This window comes from Salvelinus alpinus, chromosome 35, assembly GCF_045679555.1.
Source record: "Salvelinus alpinus chromosome 35, SLU_Salpinus.1, whole genome shotgun sequence".
Lineage (NCBI taxonomy): Eukaryota > Metazoa > Chordata > Actinopteri > Salmoniformes > Salmonidae > Salvelinus > Salvelinus alpinus.
This window is the reverse complement of record NC_092120.1, coordinates 894,654-911,794: the sequence shown is the minus strand read 5'-3', so window position 1 is coordinate 911,794 and position 17,141 is coordinate 894,654. Positions and strand designations below refer to the sequence as shown.

Here is a 17,141-nt window from a genome sequence, read left to right as displayed (position 1 = left end):
AAAACGTTTGACCCAAGTAAACAATTTAAAGGCAATGCTACCAAATACTAATTGAGTGTGTGTAAACTTCTGACCCACTGGGAATGTGATGAAAGAAATAAAAGCTGAAGTAAATCATTCTCTACTATTATTCCGACATTTCACATTCATAAAATAAAGTGGTGATGCTAACTGACCTAAGACAGGGAATTTTTACTAGGATTAAATGTCACGAATTGTGAAAAACTGAGTTTAAATGTATTTGGCTAAGGTGTATGTAAACTTCCGACTTCAACTGTATACAAAGAAATGTCAATAGAAAAACAGGTAAAATGAAACAAAAATGCAGCTAGTTTGCCGTCTTTCTAACTTCCGTCTGAAGTGTGTAGTTGGCTAGCTAGCAAGGGGGAAGAGCCTCCATCGCAAACATTTTTGGGTAGTTGTGCTTTACATGGCAGTCAGAAAGAGACCATGTCACAGCCATGATAAATGTCCTAACACATGGCCTCATGTATTATTGCGTAAGTATAAAAGCTGATTGAGTGAAATGTTGCGCAAGCTGGGAAAACTAAATCCAAGCTTCATTCCTCTAAGGCAGTCATGTAACTGGAGCAGAGAGCAAGTGGTGGAACACATCGTGTTGCTGTCTTCTCTCGCTCTGTCCTTCCTCTCTTGTGGTCCCAAAGGGAGGAACACCACTGAAACAATTTCTGAGAGGAGTTCAAACAAACAGAGTAAACATGCATTAATAGTGAACTGAACTGCCATCCAAGCAATAAACACCTCACACCCTGGTGGACTCCTTGTGGAGTACTCAGTCTGTACTCTGCCTGCCAGCCAGGCTACCTGCTGTATTGAGTTCTAGTGAGCCACCTGAGAGCACAGTTTCCACAGCAGAAGCACAGCACCCCGGGTGACACAGGTACTTACTGTATAGAATGACTGAGATGGAGAGAGATAGGGAGACAGAGCATGCAGATGGTCAGAGTGAGAGCATGACCACACAAGGGAAATAAAGAGCATGCCATGGAAGGTGATTCATGTTCTCTCAGACAGTCAAGGCCACTGATTCTAAGATCCAACAATGCTTGAATTATGAATGTATATGAAGATAAGAGACAAGGAAAGGAATAAGGAAGGCATTACAGGTACAATGCCTCTCAGAAAAATGATGGTGGGCCAGCTACAGACATTTATGGTACTGTACAAGTCAGTCAGAGGGGCCATCACTTTGTTGTGAGGAATCTCAACCTCCTGACATCCAGGCAGCAACTTGTCTCACACACCAGTGAATCTCCCCATCCTCTAGCCATCACAACATCCTTCTCCATTTGCTTCTCTCCTCAGAAAGCAATGGAATGACACACTAGGCGTGTGAAACTACCACTTGCTGGAAGGAGATCGCACAAAACTTCACAGTATTGAAGAAAAATTGATTATCAGGCTTATTCATTGCCAATTACTTATCCTCCTCCAAAGCATGAAGAAAATCCTGTGTAATTACCTGCTATTCTTCAGTTGACTGCTATATTGAGAACACCCTATCCACCTTATGCTTGCCCTACATTACCCAATCACCCTCTCCAATTCCCCAAATTCTCAGCCTCCTTCGTCACCAAGCATCCCAGAACGCAGCACTCCCTTTGGGACCAAACTCCTTCTCTTCCCCTAGCTCTTTGTATGCTCTCATTTTCTCCCTCCCTCTCTCGCTCCCTTCTCTCTGTGTCACACACCAAGCATCTATAGTTAACCAGAAACAGAGGGAGGGTGTGCATGCACATTGCCACCAACTCTGTCCAGCAGAAATGTGTCCAAAAGAGTTTGTCTGCAATGCTGGGCCCAGGGGCCACCAGTACCAGTGACTGGACATGACACACAAGTATAGCAACACTGAACCAGACACTGGCTTAGCAAGAGCTTAGTACAACTAGATACTTACACATTACATGACAAATTCATTAGGTTTTGTGATTAAGTAAAGCAGAAACCTAAACGGAACCTAAAAGCAGCATAAAATTCTATTAAAACTTGGTATCTAAATTAGAAAGCAAAATGCATTTGAAAAAGTAAGGCCTTGTTTTATTTTAGAAGTTCTATGAATGTAATTTCCTATTAGTTCGAGTTACTGGGAATATCATCTACTGGGCATGCCCCATGACTTGCACACTGCCACACTGAAAGGAAGAATACAGAGGTTGAGATGTAAGAGGCTTTAACAAATAGGGGGGCACAGAATTGGCCCAGCGTGTTCCGGGTTAGGGGAGGGTTTGGCCGGGGTAGGAAGTCATTGTAAAATACGAATTTGTTCTTAACTGACTTGCCTAGTTAAATAAAGGTTAAATAATATAAAAACAAACAAGGAGGAATGGCACAGGGAGAGGGAGAAAGTGATATGGACAGTCACAAGAAGGAGAAGAATACTGATTGAGTGAATGTGTCAAAAAGACGAGTGGAAGACAATTTCCTTCAGGACAACACACACACACTTACTTATGAACATACTAAAAACGCAGGATGACCAAACATGTACTCACAGACCACACACACACACACGTTTTCCTTCACCACTAGTGGTGTGCAGCTCAGTGTTTCTGCTGCAGTCATTTAGCGGTGGCGGCACACCACGGCAAAATCATTGCCACAAAGCCTACATTTTTTAAACATTTAATAAAACTATGCCGAGGCACACTGAAGATATGCTAGAACAGTCCTCATTTACTATTCCTCTGCTAACGAGTAATGAATAGAAAAATCACACAACCCCATATATAATTATATTATATTATCTATTTACCAGGTCTGCTTGTTGTTGTGCGATCTATGCAAGAAACACTATAAATACAAAAGTGGACACCCTTTCAAATGAGTAGATTCGGCAATTTGAGCCACACCTGTTGCTGACAGGTGTACAAAAACCGAGCACACAGCCATGCAATCTCCATAGAGAAACATTGGCAGTAGAATGGCCTTACTGAAGAGCTCAGTGACTTTCAAAGTGGCACCATCATAGGATGCCACTATCCAACAAGTCAGTTTGTACAATTTCTGCCCTGCTAGAGCAGCCCCGGTCTACAGTAAGTGAAATAAATTGTGACATGAAGTGTCTTCTGTGAAAAGTACAGGCAAGGGGTGTATCACATTACACAGAGTACACCGAACATTAGGAACGCCTTCCTAATGTTGAGTTGGCTGGATGTTTTTTGGGTGGTGTACCATTCTTGATACACACAAAACTGTTGAGCGTGAAAAACGCAGCAGTGTTGATGATCTTGACATAAACCGGTCCGCCTGGCACCTACTACCATACCCTGTTCAAAGGCACTTAAATCTTTTGTTTTGCCCATTAACCTTCTGAATGGCAAACATACCACAATCCATGCATCAATTGTCTCAAGGCTTAAAAATCCTTCTTTAACCTTTCTCCTCCCCTTCATCTACACTGACTGGAGTGGATTAGTGACCATAGCTTTCACCTGGATTCATCTGGTTAGTATATCGTGGAAAGAGCAGGTGTTCTTAATGTTTTGTATACTCAAGAGTATATTCAGTGTTTATGCTAGTTTTTTGGTACAAAATTCATCAATACATGCTAAATAGTAAAGACATTACATTTGGGATCTAGCTAATGATTTGCCCATGGTAAATGCAGATAGGCTGAAGCATGGGTTTACTTATTTATTTATAGCCACTATGCTGCATCAATTGGGCTACAGGTGATCATTCTTTTTGCTAACAGCATACCTGATAATATTGTCCAACCTATATGCAAGGACCAAAATGTAATTTTATTTTAATTCATTTTGGTATAGAACGTCCTTTTAAAAAGTCAGCAGAACAGCTTCTCAGAGATGTACTACCTAAACTTGTGCAATTTGATCACTGATCTTTTTCATTGTCAGTTTTTACCAATTTGCAACAGACAGAGAGCGAGACAGACAGAGAGCGAGACAGACAGAGAGAGAGCGAGACGGACAGAGAGAGAGCGAGACGGACAGAGAGAGAGCGAGACGGACAGAGAGAGAGCGAGACGGACAGAGAGAGAGCGAGACGGACAGAGAGAGAGCGAGACGGACAGAGAGAGAGCGAGACAGACAGAGAGAGAGCGAGACAGACAGAGAGAGAGCGAGACAGACAGAGAGAGAGCGAGACAGACAGAGAGCGAGCCAGACCGAGCCAGACAGAGAGCATGCCAGACCGAGCCAGAGAACGAGCCAGACCGAGCCAGAGAACGAGCCAGACCGAGCCAGAGAACGAGCCAGAGAACGAGCCAGACCGAGCCAGAGAACGAGCCAGACCGAGCCAGAGAACGAGCCAGACCGAGCCAGAGAACGAGCCAGACCGAGAGCGAGCCAGACCGAGAGCGAGCCAGACCGAGAGCGAGCCAGACCGAGACAGAGAGCGAGCCAGACCGAGACAGAGAGCGAGCCAGACCGAGACAGAGCCAGACAGAGAGCGAGCCAGACCGAGAGCGAGCCAGACACAGACAGAGAGCGAGCCAGACAGATAGACAAAGAGCGAGCCAGACCGAGACACAGAGAGCGAGCAAGACCGAGCCAGACCGAGAGACAGAGAGCGAGCCAGACCGAGAGCGAGCCAGACCGAGAGCGAGCCAGACCGAGACAGAGAGCGAGCCAGACCGAGACAGAGAGCGAGCCAGACAGAGAGCGAGCCAGACCGAGAGCGAGCCAGACACAGACAGAGAGCGAGCCAGACAGATAGACAAAGAGCGAGCCAGACCGAGACACAGAGAGCGAGCAAGACCGAGCCAGACCGAGAGACAGAGAGCGAGCCAGACCGAGAGCGAGCCAGACCGAGACCGAGCCAGACCGAGCCAGAGACCGAGACAGAGAGCGAACCAGAGACCGAGACAGAGAGCGAGCCAAAGACCGAGCCAGACCGAGAGACAGAGAGCGAGCCAGACAGAGAGCGAGACAGAGAGCGAGACAGACAGCGAGACAGAGAGCGAGACAGACAGCGAGACAGAGAGCGAGACAGAGAGCGAGACAGAGAGCGAGACAGAGAGCGAGACAGAGAGCGAGACAGAGTTTAGCTGTGAACATTGGAAATAAAGACCATAATTAAATTCCCAGAACAAAGTAAAGTCCAGAGTGTGGCAGCAGCACTAGCCTAAGTCCTGCTGCGGGCCAGTGTTGGGAAATAGTCTAAAATAACCTGACATTGCTTAATTAGTAGGAGCATATCTGCCCGCAGAACAAGATTATAACTGCTGATACTGAATAAGCAGCAGATGTTGCAATTTGAACCAGAATAAATCAGCATTATAGACCCTCAAACTATTTTTTTATAGACATCTTCTCACGAGCCTTACCACCTCTCCTCCTCTGCATCATGTGTGAATGATTATGGGTCATACAGAATGCATTAGTCAAATCTTTTTTGAAATGACAATGAAGACCATTGTACATCAATAAAATGCAAAGTCACACACCTAAATTAATCCAGGATTAGACTAATACTCTAATCTCTCTCCTTCAGCCTATTATCTGTGCCAGTTAAGAAGGCAGCAAGACAGAATGTAAGATTCTGCTTTGCGTCGGTGAATCTAAAGAACACCCTGACTACACCGCTCGCGTCGCGTGCGCATGGCAAAATAAATTCAGGAATCTGTGTTATTCAATTATTGCCCCCACACTGCTCGCGAGCGTCTGCGTTGCCAAGGGCTAAAATAGAAGTCATTCCTATTTCTGACGCAGATCGCACTGCAAGTCCTGCCTCTCCCATCTCCTCATTGGTTTATAGAAGGGGTACCCACATGCCATCTCCTCATTGGTTATACCCACGTGGGTGATTGAAAAACGAACTGTTTTGCCAGTTGTCGTGGTAATACTATGAAAGTGTAGATGCTAATCACCATATATATTCAAAGATGATAAAGCCTGGAAGGAGGAGGAATGACTAGAAACGATTCGGTTGACCGTTTTATGTGTGGATTAATTGTCGGAGTTTCAGGTAAAATAACAACTCAATGTTTATATCCCAGGACAAATTAGCTAGCAACAGCAAGCTAGCTAAATGGGACAAATTAGCTAGCAAGTGCAAGCTAACTAGCTAAATTGCCATACATGTTCAATGCTTTTCAACCTGTCCCCAAAATAATGTCACTGGTTCAGAGTTATTTAGATATTTTAACCTGCGTGTCGTGATCGCGTTTGGTGTAGGGGGACAAAATAAATGTAGGCATGATGGCGCACGCGCGCAGCCGGTTTGTATTCCGTGTAAAGAATATCTGCCATGCATAGCAAAGCCAACTACCAATAATTAACTTGACTAAGGGCCCAGAAGAAATCTGCATTAATGTATGATGCTAAAGTGAATGATGTACGTGTGCATAACTCAAGGCAGCAGATTATTTCTATTGGTAAACAAAATATTGAACAATTTCTTTTGCATAGAAGTGTGGGCTGTAGCATTTTACTTTTAAATTGTTGAAAATATAGAATCAAGTGCTTGGCACTCGCTATAGGCATCATGCATGTTTACTTTTAAAAAGTGTTTTTGTCTTTCTGCCCACACCTCTACAGAAATGTGATCAAATTGACCATTGCTTTTTTTTCTCTTTACTGCTGTGGCCTAACTCGATTAGTTCCAAATTATACAGCAAACATGTCGTAACCCTCGAATGATGCAGCGCCCACCCTTGGGCCAATTGAGATAACGTGACTAACACATTTCAGGTAATTACTATAGCTCCCGCCTTGGGCCAATCAGTGTAATTTTGTAAATGGCGGATCTCTATAGCAAGATGCATAATTCACCAATGTTGTCAAATTCATCCCAGTGCTGTCTGAGATACTGTGTGTGACCAACAAACAGAGACAGATCCACTGTCCCCTCCCCGATTCCATCGTTGGGGATAAAGGGTGTTATTGTCACCATAAAAAAAGGTGAAAGGAGGGCATTTTGTTGACAGCGTTATAATGTTCAAACATGCGTATGTATGGCATACGCCAAGTATATAAATCAAAACATTTTTTAGACATACTTTCAGAAATGGCACAAGCAGATATTTAGTGTGAAATGTAAAGTTATAAATGAGGCCCCTGGTGTAAAAGTTGACCTATGCCATCTTTACTGTGGCCGGAATGGTTGCAATGTAATGTGACTGTTTGGATCCCAGTCAGGTTCTTTCCAAGATTTTAGATGGGTGTTAAGGACTGAACAACTGTTTGCTTAGAGTGCTTCCATTTATATTGACTTGTCTTTAGGGACAAGTCCTAACTCGGTACAGGATCAGATTAAATAGGCTATGCTCCCATCGCACAGCAATACTGTAGCCTATACCAATACTGTAAAATCTTTTACATAATCTACCGGACTATTTATTGTGTTGGCAGAATGTTTACATTTTTGCTGTAATTTATGCTGTTTTTGGCAAAGGACTGTGGCGGTTTCTAAAAGAGAAAACGATGGAAAATGTGACCCGTTTCAGGAAGCTAGGCGTATGTTACACGTCACTACTTCACAGAAGAAGCATTCCAATGTAACTATTTATTTTAATCAAAATGCAGTTTTTGGCAGAAATGCTGGAACATATGAATTACATGTGCTTTAACCAAACTTGTATGCCATCTGTAAATACAAATAAAATTATTGGTTTAGTCACGGAAAAATTCAGAAACCTTCCCGCTGGCCATGATTGGCTGAAATAATGGATGGGCTGGACATGCTGAGAGGAGTTTGGATTGGTCTGCCATGTTGCATGATTCTGTCGATAACATGAACTGTTCAGTATGTGTAGATGTGGCTTTTTTGAAAGACATGACATTAGTCATGGAGAACTGCAAAAGTGTTGTTACTGCTCTCAACACAATTGCTGCAGAAATCAGTGGAAAAAAGTTGGACTACTTTCTGCACATGGTCAGTTTGAACCGGAGTGACTTGACACAACGGGCCCAACAAGCTGTAGTTAAACAAAACGGAAACGAGACAGGACATCTAGGTTAAACTGGGGTTCCAGTCTGCCGTGAAGCGTTCATCAATGTATACTGAACAAAAATAAACGCAACAATTTCAAAGGTCTTACTGTGTTACAGTTCATAAGGAAATCAGTCAACTAAAATAAATACATTTGGTCCTAATCTATGCATTTCACATGACTGGGAATAGGGATAAGCATCTATTGGTCACAGACACTTTAGGGGTGTAGTTCAGAAAAGCACAATATTTGGTGTGACCACCATTTGCCTTATGCAGAGCAACATCTCCTTCGCATAGAGCTGATCAGAATGTTCATTGTGGCCTGTAGAACGTTGACCCACTCCTCTTCAATGGTTGTGCGAAGTTGCTGGATATTGGCGTAACTGGAACACACATTGATCCAGAGCATCCCAAACATGCTCGATGGTGACATATCTGGTAAGTATGCAGGTAATGGAAGAACTGGAACATTTTCAGCTTCTAGGAATTGTGTACAGATCCTTGGAACATGGGGCCGTGCATTATAATGCTGAAACACGAGGTGAAGGTGACGGATGAATGGCACGACAATGGGCCTCAAGAGCTCGCCACGGTATCTCAATGCCTTCAAATTGCCATCGATAAAATGTAATTGTGTTCATTGTCCGTAGCCTATGCCTGCTCCTACCATAACCCCACCGCCACATGGGGCACTCACATTAACTTCAGCAAACCGCTCACCCACACAACACCTTGCACGTGGTTTGAGGTTGTGAGGCCAGTTGGACGTACTGCCAAATTCTCTAAAACGATGTTGGAGGCGGCCTACGGTAGAGAAATTAACATTCAATTATTTGGCAACAGCTCTGGTGGACATTCCTGCAGTCAGCATGCCAATTGCATGCTCCATCAAAACTTTAGATATCTGTGGAATTGTGTTGTGTGACAAAACGGAACATTTTAGAGTGTCCTTTTATTGTTCCCAGCACAAGGTGTGCCTGTGTAACGATCATGCTGTTTAATACGGTTCTTGATATGCCACACCTGTCAGGTGGATGGATTATCTTGGCAAAGGAGAAATGATCATTAAAAAGGGATGCAAACAAATGTGCACAACATTTGAGAAATAAGCCTTTTGTGCGTGTGGAACATTTCTGGTATCTTTTATTTCAGCTCATGAAACCTGGGACCAACACTTTACATGTGTTTATATTTTTGTTTAGTGTATACGGGTAAGAGTCTAGCTACATTCTGGTATCATACATTTCTAATTGTCAGAAAGTCATTTTCATTGCAAATTAAAGCTTACTGTTAGCTAGCTAGCAAACGTTAGGTTGCTGGATCGCTAGCTCATGTTACGTGTATGATATGTGGTAACTAGTAATATTATTCTTATATCATAAAGAAATTTGCATTGCTAGTTATAGCGTAATGTTAGCCAGCCAGCTAACATTGAACCTAGTCTGTTAGCTTTAGCTACCTGCAGATTTAAACTACAGCATTTCATGGGATTATGTTTCATTGCTTAGCTACCTACCTACATGTCTTAAAAAATAAAATAAAATTAAGTCTCCACTTTGCCAGATTATTACATGATCCATCAAGTTAGCTAGGTGTGTCTGGGGTTGATTACAGCCATCTATTGTATTTCATGTGTACATGTCTAGATAAGTGACCCATCCACTTAGCAAGATGTCGCTGGGGGGTGGTTATAGCACTTCTTTCACATGACCCAACAATTTAGACAAGTGTGTATGGGTAAGCATCTAACAACTAAATATTTCTAAAATATTTGTATTACTACTATGCAAGTAACCATTCCACTGCACATAATTACTTTTCCCATTGTTCCTCAACTGCAGTGTATGATATACCATTTTGTAGCTCTGAGTCTCTTTCATCCAATGTAAAAAAAAAAAAACACAATTTCAAATTTTGCAACATAAGACTGAATTGAGGTGGTCGGTCACAAATTGTTGTGGACTTGTCAGCATAACATTTAAATTCAACAATGTTTTGCATTGACTTACCAAGCAACCTAATATGCTGGACTGCCCACGAATTCTGAAACATTGTCAAGGCTAGTCATTTTTTATTTATTACAATAGGCTACAAACAGTAACAGCGTAAATACTTCAAAATAAAATATACAATTTCTGCATGGACACCTGAAATTTGACTGTAGTCTACAGACCGGCTGCCTAGAAAAGGTGAGGGTTTTATTCTGCAATGGCTGTGAAAATAAAATAGATTCTTATGTCTAATTATTTAAAAAATGAACAGGTTTTCGCTCTTCTCACTAACACCAAATGGCTGGATCTTGTTTTTATAAATAAGTGTCTCATATCCTTTATGTGCACAAAATACTTAGGCTACTTGCAATACAATATTTCAACCACTAGAAAATATGTACAGGGTCTATTTTGTAATCACGTAAAACATTTTTTTTTTTTTTAAAGAGGCCCCTGGCCCACTAATTATCCTGAGAAAATCTTGAGAGCATGACATTAAGAGGGCAAGAAGACAACTCACCCTCTTCAACCACCAATCAATTAAACTAATCAAATTAGTGAAAGTAGCAGCATACTATATTCTCTCTCAAGTCTATAGAGATGGAGGCAGCCTAAGCAAGCAACAGCTGTTCAGTCCATATAACCCATCTAAAACCTCTGAAAGAACCTAACTTGGTTTCAGTCGCACTAAAACCATTCTGACCAGTCAACTTTTACACCAGGCAGTTAAGTGTAAACAACCACACTGAACTAAAAGTGACACCTGGTCCCAAGACATTAAAGATGGATGAATACAGGCATTAATAAATCATGTACAACAACTACTACCAGCAGCACAACATGCTTCTAATGAGCCCTACAGGGGAAATGGTGTGGGAGGGTGAGAAAAAGATACAGTAAATAATGTGTATGAGCAGGCAGATACACATATAGGCATTAAGCATGCTGTAGGTCACAACTACTCTAAAGCCATAAGAGTATAAATAGTTTTTACCCGTGTCCGGGTTCATGGTTCTGTCCTTGTCTGTCTCCTCTCTTCAACAGCAGCAACAAGAGGAGGAGGGAAGAGAAGAGTGAGAAGTAAAAAGAGACAGACAGGGTTTTGTGATTGGTCCTCCCTCGCTTCTCCTGTTCTCTCCTTCACTTGGTGACTCTTCTCCTGTCTGTTTTTGTGTCAGGCAGCATGTCATTCTTCATCCACTTCCAACCAGTCTTGTTTTTCTTTTCACTCTGTTCTGTTCTCCTCTCCCTCACTCTGTTTTAAAGGGCAGGGATTCTTTAGCCACATGCCAGCAGTCCCACTGAGCTGTACTCTGGGGACATGACTCTTCACCCAGTCAGGGGAAAGCAGACACATTGTACGCATGCACACAGAATACACACAGAACTGAGAAGGGGGATTTGGTGCATGTATGTGCCCTGATGTCGGATTGAAATAATACCCTTTTCCAAGTGGTGACATACTGTAGCCTAACCTCTGCCTCTCCCCCCTGGCAGTTAGTAACATTGGCTGTTATTGGCTGTTCAGCATGCAACTCCCAGTGACCTTCAGACAAATTGGCAGATAACATGGTCAAAGACAACTGTGTGTGAGCGAGAGAAATCCTTTTATCGGGTTCTAGTAGAGCAGGGCATTATGACAAAAAAACATATTGCAATAAATTGAATTTTGTTTGCACTAACAAAATCGATAAATCATTTTGGGGGACCTGCTAGAGCTGGCTGATAGACAAAAAGTCATATTGAGATAAATATAACTATTTTGCCTGATAACAAATGTTTTAATAGACAGTTAATTTACATTAGCGGCAGGGCTCTAGACATTTTTTCCAGTGCCTAGTCAGTCAACTGAGATGGTAGCTTATGATTAAAAAAACAAGCTATTTCATCTAACATCCAGGAAATGCATGATTGATATTTTGATGTGCAACCTGTCAAAATAGGACCCAGAATGATCCGATTTTTTTTGGGCTCTTCAGAGAATTTGTCGACGTCTTTGTGCATATTGGAGTATAAGCTATAGTATTCACCACCTGAGGAAGTGGGAACCTGAAAAACACTTAGATTGCTAACTCTATGTTGTTGCTATGTAGTCATGTAGGCTAATTGATTAATCTACCAGTATAATGTAGACTAATGTCCTATAAAAACGTTTCAGCGCTAGGCCTAGGCTACATTGGTAAGAGGAAGGCAATGTCATCCCAGCTCTAGGTTTTAGATCCTTCGTTTTATAGTTATTACAGTTATTGTTATTTTGGGTCTTAAACATTATTTTGAGTTAATGACAGTTGTATGGTATTTTAAAGTAATATTCTTCTAGATCAAAGGGTAGGTCTACATTTAATTCACTGAATTTACTGGGGGTATATTAAAAAGTATGGTAAAGTATCCTATAGGATAAACTAATTAAAAAGGTAGACTTGGGCAACGGTCCAACTATGCCTCTTTCTTATAGATGTGTCATTACGGTTATGCACGCCGCGGGCGACATAGCTAGTTCGTTAGCTAAGCTAGAGACTGTAGCTAGCCAGAATCTCTCCCCGTATGTGTTGACGTCATTTCACAGGATTTGTTTTTGGACAGAAGATGTCGAAATCGGTAAGAAATAGCTTCTGTAGCCAAATATCTTATTTATATAATTTTTTTGTTATGATTTAAAATGGCACGCCCCAAAAGCATAAGTTCATCGTTAGAACCTTTGTAGGAGCATCGTTAAATCTTTGAGCTGTTTCCCAAAACCATCGTTAACGTTGCACTTGAAAACGCTCCTAATCTAAAAAGCCTGTCTCAGACTACTCGCAGAACAGCGAAGTGCTTTGTTAGATGCTTTTTTGCCCTCCCGCGTCACTTTATACACAGAAGCTTTCCACGAAACAGACTTGCATGGTTAATCCATCTGTGATCACTAATAACTTCAGAACAAAGTTACCTACAAATACAAAGTGGCCAACGTCTACGCAATTGATACTAACAAGTGACATAAAAACATGCTCAAATGAAAACCTAGATGACTGCATTAAAATAAAATTAAAATGCATTAAAAGGAAGGCCTATTTCAATTATATTGAAATACATTTAATGTTCAATCAATTGAGTTAGATTTTGCTACAGGCTACAGTCTAATTTGTCTCAATACATTTCAAATCTTAGATGCCATCGCCTGCAGTTGTGCCCTTCCCTAGAACAAGTCACTTAACCCCCCCACAACAACTGCTCCACAGCTGTCCAGTGTGGCAGCACCCTGCTGCAACCTCTTCAACCTGCATGTCTTTCAGACAGGTTGGGAGCAGAAGTCAAATTTCAGTGTGACCTTGTGTACAATAGACCAATAAAGGGATCTTCATCTACAGCCTACTGCACACTCACATGTAAACACACACTTACTATACCACAAACACCCAACCACCTCATACTGTCTGAACATGTGAGTTCAAGTCTTAACAGCAATACTGAACCTTTGAATGTGTATTATTTAGGGATGCTGAGATGTACGCGTAGGTCAGGCCAAGTCTTGAGAAATGTCTAAGTCTGCTCCAGGCCTGAACCTCATTGTTGAATGTACTGTACGGTACGTGCTAGGGCAGAAGCTGGATTGGTTGTACACACTACTTTCCAAACAGTGGGAACAAATTATCTTGTTGGTGGGTGGCAGCTCAGCTCATTCCTCCTGGATTGCAGCTTGAGTCTGACTGGCTAGGCCTTAATATTGTTTTGGTTAATTTAGTGATTCACCAGGAAGTCTGAGAGGTTATAGAGGCTGTCAGAATGTTTTGGAAACCACATACTTAAGTCAGTTTTCAACTGAAAAATGCAAGGTTGGGTGGCATCCTAATGATCCCATAGACTGCAGGACAAACATGATGAATCGTCTGAATATAGAGTAAGGATAGGTTAACTGAATGTTTCAGTACCCTCCCTGATAAGCTTATCTTCGAGGCAAAAGTACATTCTCAGCCCAGGTACAATGAGAAAAGTAAAGAGGCAGGCAGAGTGAAATTACTTTCTCTCCTATCTAGAACGTAGGCCTACAAGTTTATCTTGAAAGTAAAGTCTTATTCAAATTAATAACAATGTCTGCTAATTTTTACAACCTTGGTACCTCAGTATCAGAAATAATTGGCTACTTGACAACCATTTAGTGTCGCCTATGCTCTTTGAATATGGTACATGTTAATGATATTCAAATAGTCAGGTATTAATTTAAACACTGTGGACTCACAAATACAGAGGCTCTACAGAGTGTGGGTGCAGAATTCTAAGAAGCACATCAAAGTGCAAAGTTCAACCACTAACATGAATACTAAAGCCTATAATATGTGTAATAGAGGTCGACCGATTAATTGGAATAGCCGATTAATTAGGGCTGATTTCAAGTTTTCATAACAATCGGTAATCAACATTTTTGGACACCGGTTATGGCCGATTACATTGCACTCCACAAGGAGACTGCGTGGCAGGCTGACTACCTGTTAGGTGAGTGCAGCAAGGAGCCAAGGTAAGTTGCTAGCTAGCATTAAACTTATCTTACAAAAACAATCAATCTCAACATAATCAATCACTAGTTAACTACACAAAATCTCATACAGCAGGTCATTGCTAAGGTCAGACAGAATCTGCAGCTCATGTTGACAACTAGGCTACATTCACCGTTATCTGCATATTTTGATAGATAGGCTAAACGTATGGTTAATGTTGTGGCAATCCAATCCACAGGTATTGTTGGAATTCAAATGTATGAGGAGGAAATCCTGCCCCTGCAGAATGCATCTGGCTCTTCACTCATGCTCTGGAATCACTCAAAAGAGGCTTACAGCTAGCGATAACAGGTCTCTGCTCCACAATAACAGTCTAGTGCCAGTTTTCATCCAAGAGGCAGATTTGCTGAAGATAATATCATGTTTGTTCATCTCATTACTAAATACCTACAGATAAATGGTTTGTTTGTGAGAGATTATTGTGAAAGGCTCTTAGACATATTTAATCCAGTTGTTTGTAAATAGAGTGAAAGTTTAATTAAATACTAGTAAAGAAGCCTGCTACAGTGGGAGAACTGTCTGACATAATGGCATATCCCTGACCATGTAATGCCACCCCCTCAAGCATGTTCTTTTCCACAGGCTGCCCATGTGTCACAATGTTGAGTACACAGTTCCAAATGTAAACTGATGGCAACACTATCTGAAGAATAGGATGCTGCTGTTGCATTGTGCAGCTACTCAACATCCCTCACCCCTACACACATAAACACGTTAATCCCTGAGCCCACATACCCTGCTGTGTTATCTGATTTGACAACCTGATCAGGTGGACCGTTGTCATCGTCAGCCTACATGAGCTGGGACTAAAAAAAGATACATATTTTTATTTATTTTCTAGGCAAGTCAGTTAAGAACAAATTTGTATTTACAATGACGGCCTAGGAACATTGGGTTAACTGCCTTGTTCAGGGGCAGAATCGAGAGATGTTTTACCTTGTCAGCTCCGGGTTCGATCTAACAACCTTTCAGTTACTGGCCCAACGCTCTAACCACTAAGCTACCTGCCGCCTCGATATAACAAGTGACTCGAGGTTTTGATTAGATACAATGTACATTCTAACTAACGTTACAGTCAATCACTCGCGCGAAACAGTTACAATTTCCAAGTCATTGCATTGGTATTTTGTAGCGAGATTGTAGGTAATGTAAACTCACCCCATTCCGTACAAATGTGCGTAACCGCGACATTCAAACGAGGCTACAAAGAAAACGAATGGGACTGTAGCGACTGTGTTGACTTCAAAATCGGGGGTGTGAACTAGGTTTCTATTCAAGCGTTGATCAACATGGTAATGGCTCTATAGTATTGGAGAAAAGTTGAAAAAAAACTGACCCTCCGTTACATCTTGACGTGTCATGTCGTAACGTACAGCACGCATAAAGCAACTATTTCTGTCTTACAATCTCTCTCCACCAGGTGTAGCACTTCTCTCATCGTTTAAAAACAAGAAATGGACAGTGGCGGGGGTAAGGGGGATACCTAGTCATTTTTTTCCGTCATCATTCTCAAAGCCGCTGTTAACTTCTAAGATAACTTTAGCACCGCCCTAAAAACCCGATTCAAATTCTACACAAACCTTCAAATAGATATGTAATGACATTATATAAACTCTTTAGTGTTTTATTTACATTTTAGAGGCGATAAGGTGATAAGTTGGACAGATCGAGTGAAAAAAAGCAATTATCCCACACAACATCTGTCCTTCTCACTATCACGCATTAGTTTCCCCACCCGCCATTTTTAAAAAGACCCAACGGAGCTCATTGCCTGCTTGAATTATGCAGAAACGGGCAGTGTTTAGGTCATGTAATTGATTTTGTTGGAAAGGGGAGAAATTGTGCTTTACAATGGTATTGACATTACAGTTGATCTGGAAGTATTACGTTTTTGGGGCGCTAAAATAAGGGCAATTGTACGGACCAAGGCGATGTACGAGTTTACGTTACTGTACCTACATTATGAAATAAACGAGTTGTGAAAGTTTCAATCTAGCGGACGTTAGTTACTACGCTTAACTTCGAAACACTGGGAACTATTTTAATGCAAACCTCATATCACACAATGCAAGTTGCCAGAAAACGTAATGCTAACGTTACATGTTAAGACTGTTGTCACTTTCCGCGGCTTAAATCTTTCTGTAACTTGGCTAACGTTAGCATCCTAGTTAGCTAGCTAGAAGAGAGGCAAGAGTTGGGGTTTGCAAACTAATTTAACTGTCATTATCAAAAACCACTAAAGCGAATGGTCCAACGTCTAACTGCTTTAAATAACGTACCTATTGGCCCCTCCTTATGTTTTGACGAACGTCTTCCATTCAAACCTTTTTCGAGGCTGCTGTTTCCTCCCTTCTTCCCCGACGCCATCTTCGCCCACTATTTCCGCACCGCCTTCTCAAATATTCTAGTCATACATGTAAAAAAGAGCCACACCCACAACCAAAACTGCAGCCAGTCAGCGCTGGTAATGCATTCCTTGAGCCTATTGACGTGCTCCAGTTCGACAAACGCCACCCCTCTTTGCTGCGTTGCAGTGTCTGAAGGCTTTCCCCAGATAATCATCTGTGGTAAACAAAGTACAGTACTGTCTGTCAGTAGGCTTCCCATCACAGGGAGGTAAACCTTAATGTAAAGACGGTTTAATAGCTGATCTACAAGCTACAACATCGTCAGTGGAGGCTGCTGAGGGGAGGACGGC

At 41.8% G+C, this 17,141-nt stretch overlaps 1 protein-coding gene across 2 annotated transcripts in view; it reads right to left on the bottom strand.

The window, feature by feature from the left end:
* The window catches only part of LOC139563998 (hormone-sensitive lipase-like), a 48,883-nt gene extending 32,036 nt beyond the window's left edge, over window positions 1-16,847 (bottom strand). The window contains exons 1-2 of one of the 2 annotated variants that reach the window (XM_071383108.1): window positions 16,723-16,826; window positions 10,903-10,943 (exon numbers count right to left, since the gene is read on the bottom strand). In XM_071383108.1, the coding sequence (XP_071239209.1) occupies window positions 10,903-10,918 (16 nt within the window). In that variant the 5' untranslated portion in view covers window positions 10,919-10,943; window positions 16,723-16,826. Of the gene's footprint in view, window positions 1-10,902; window positions 10,944-16,722 lie in introns of both variants that reach the window. The other variant, XM_071383107.1, reaches the window with a different exon arrangement.
* Window positions 16,848-17,141: the final 294 nt, after the last annotated feature.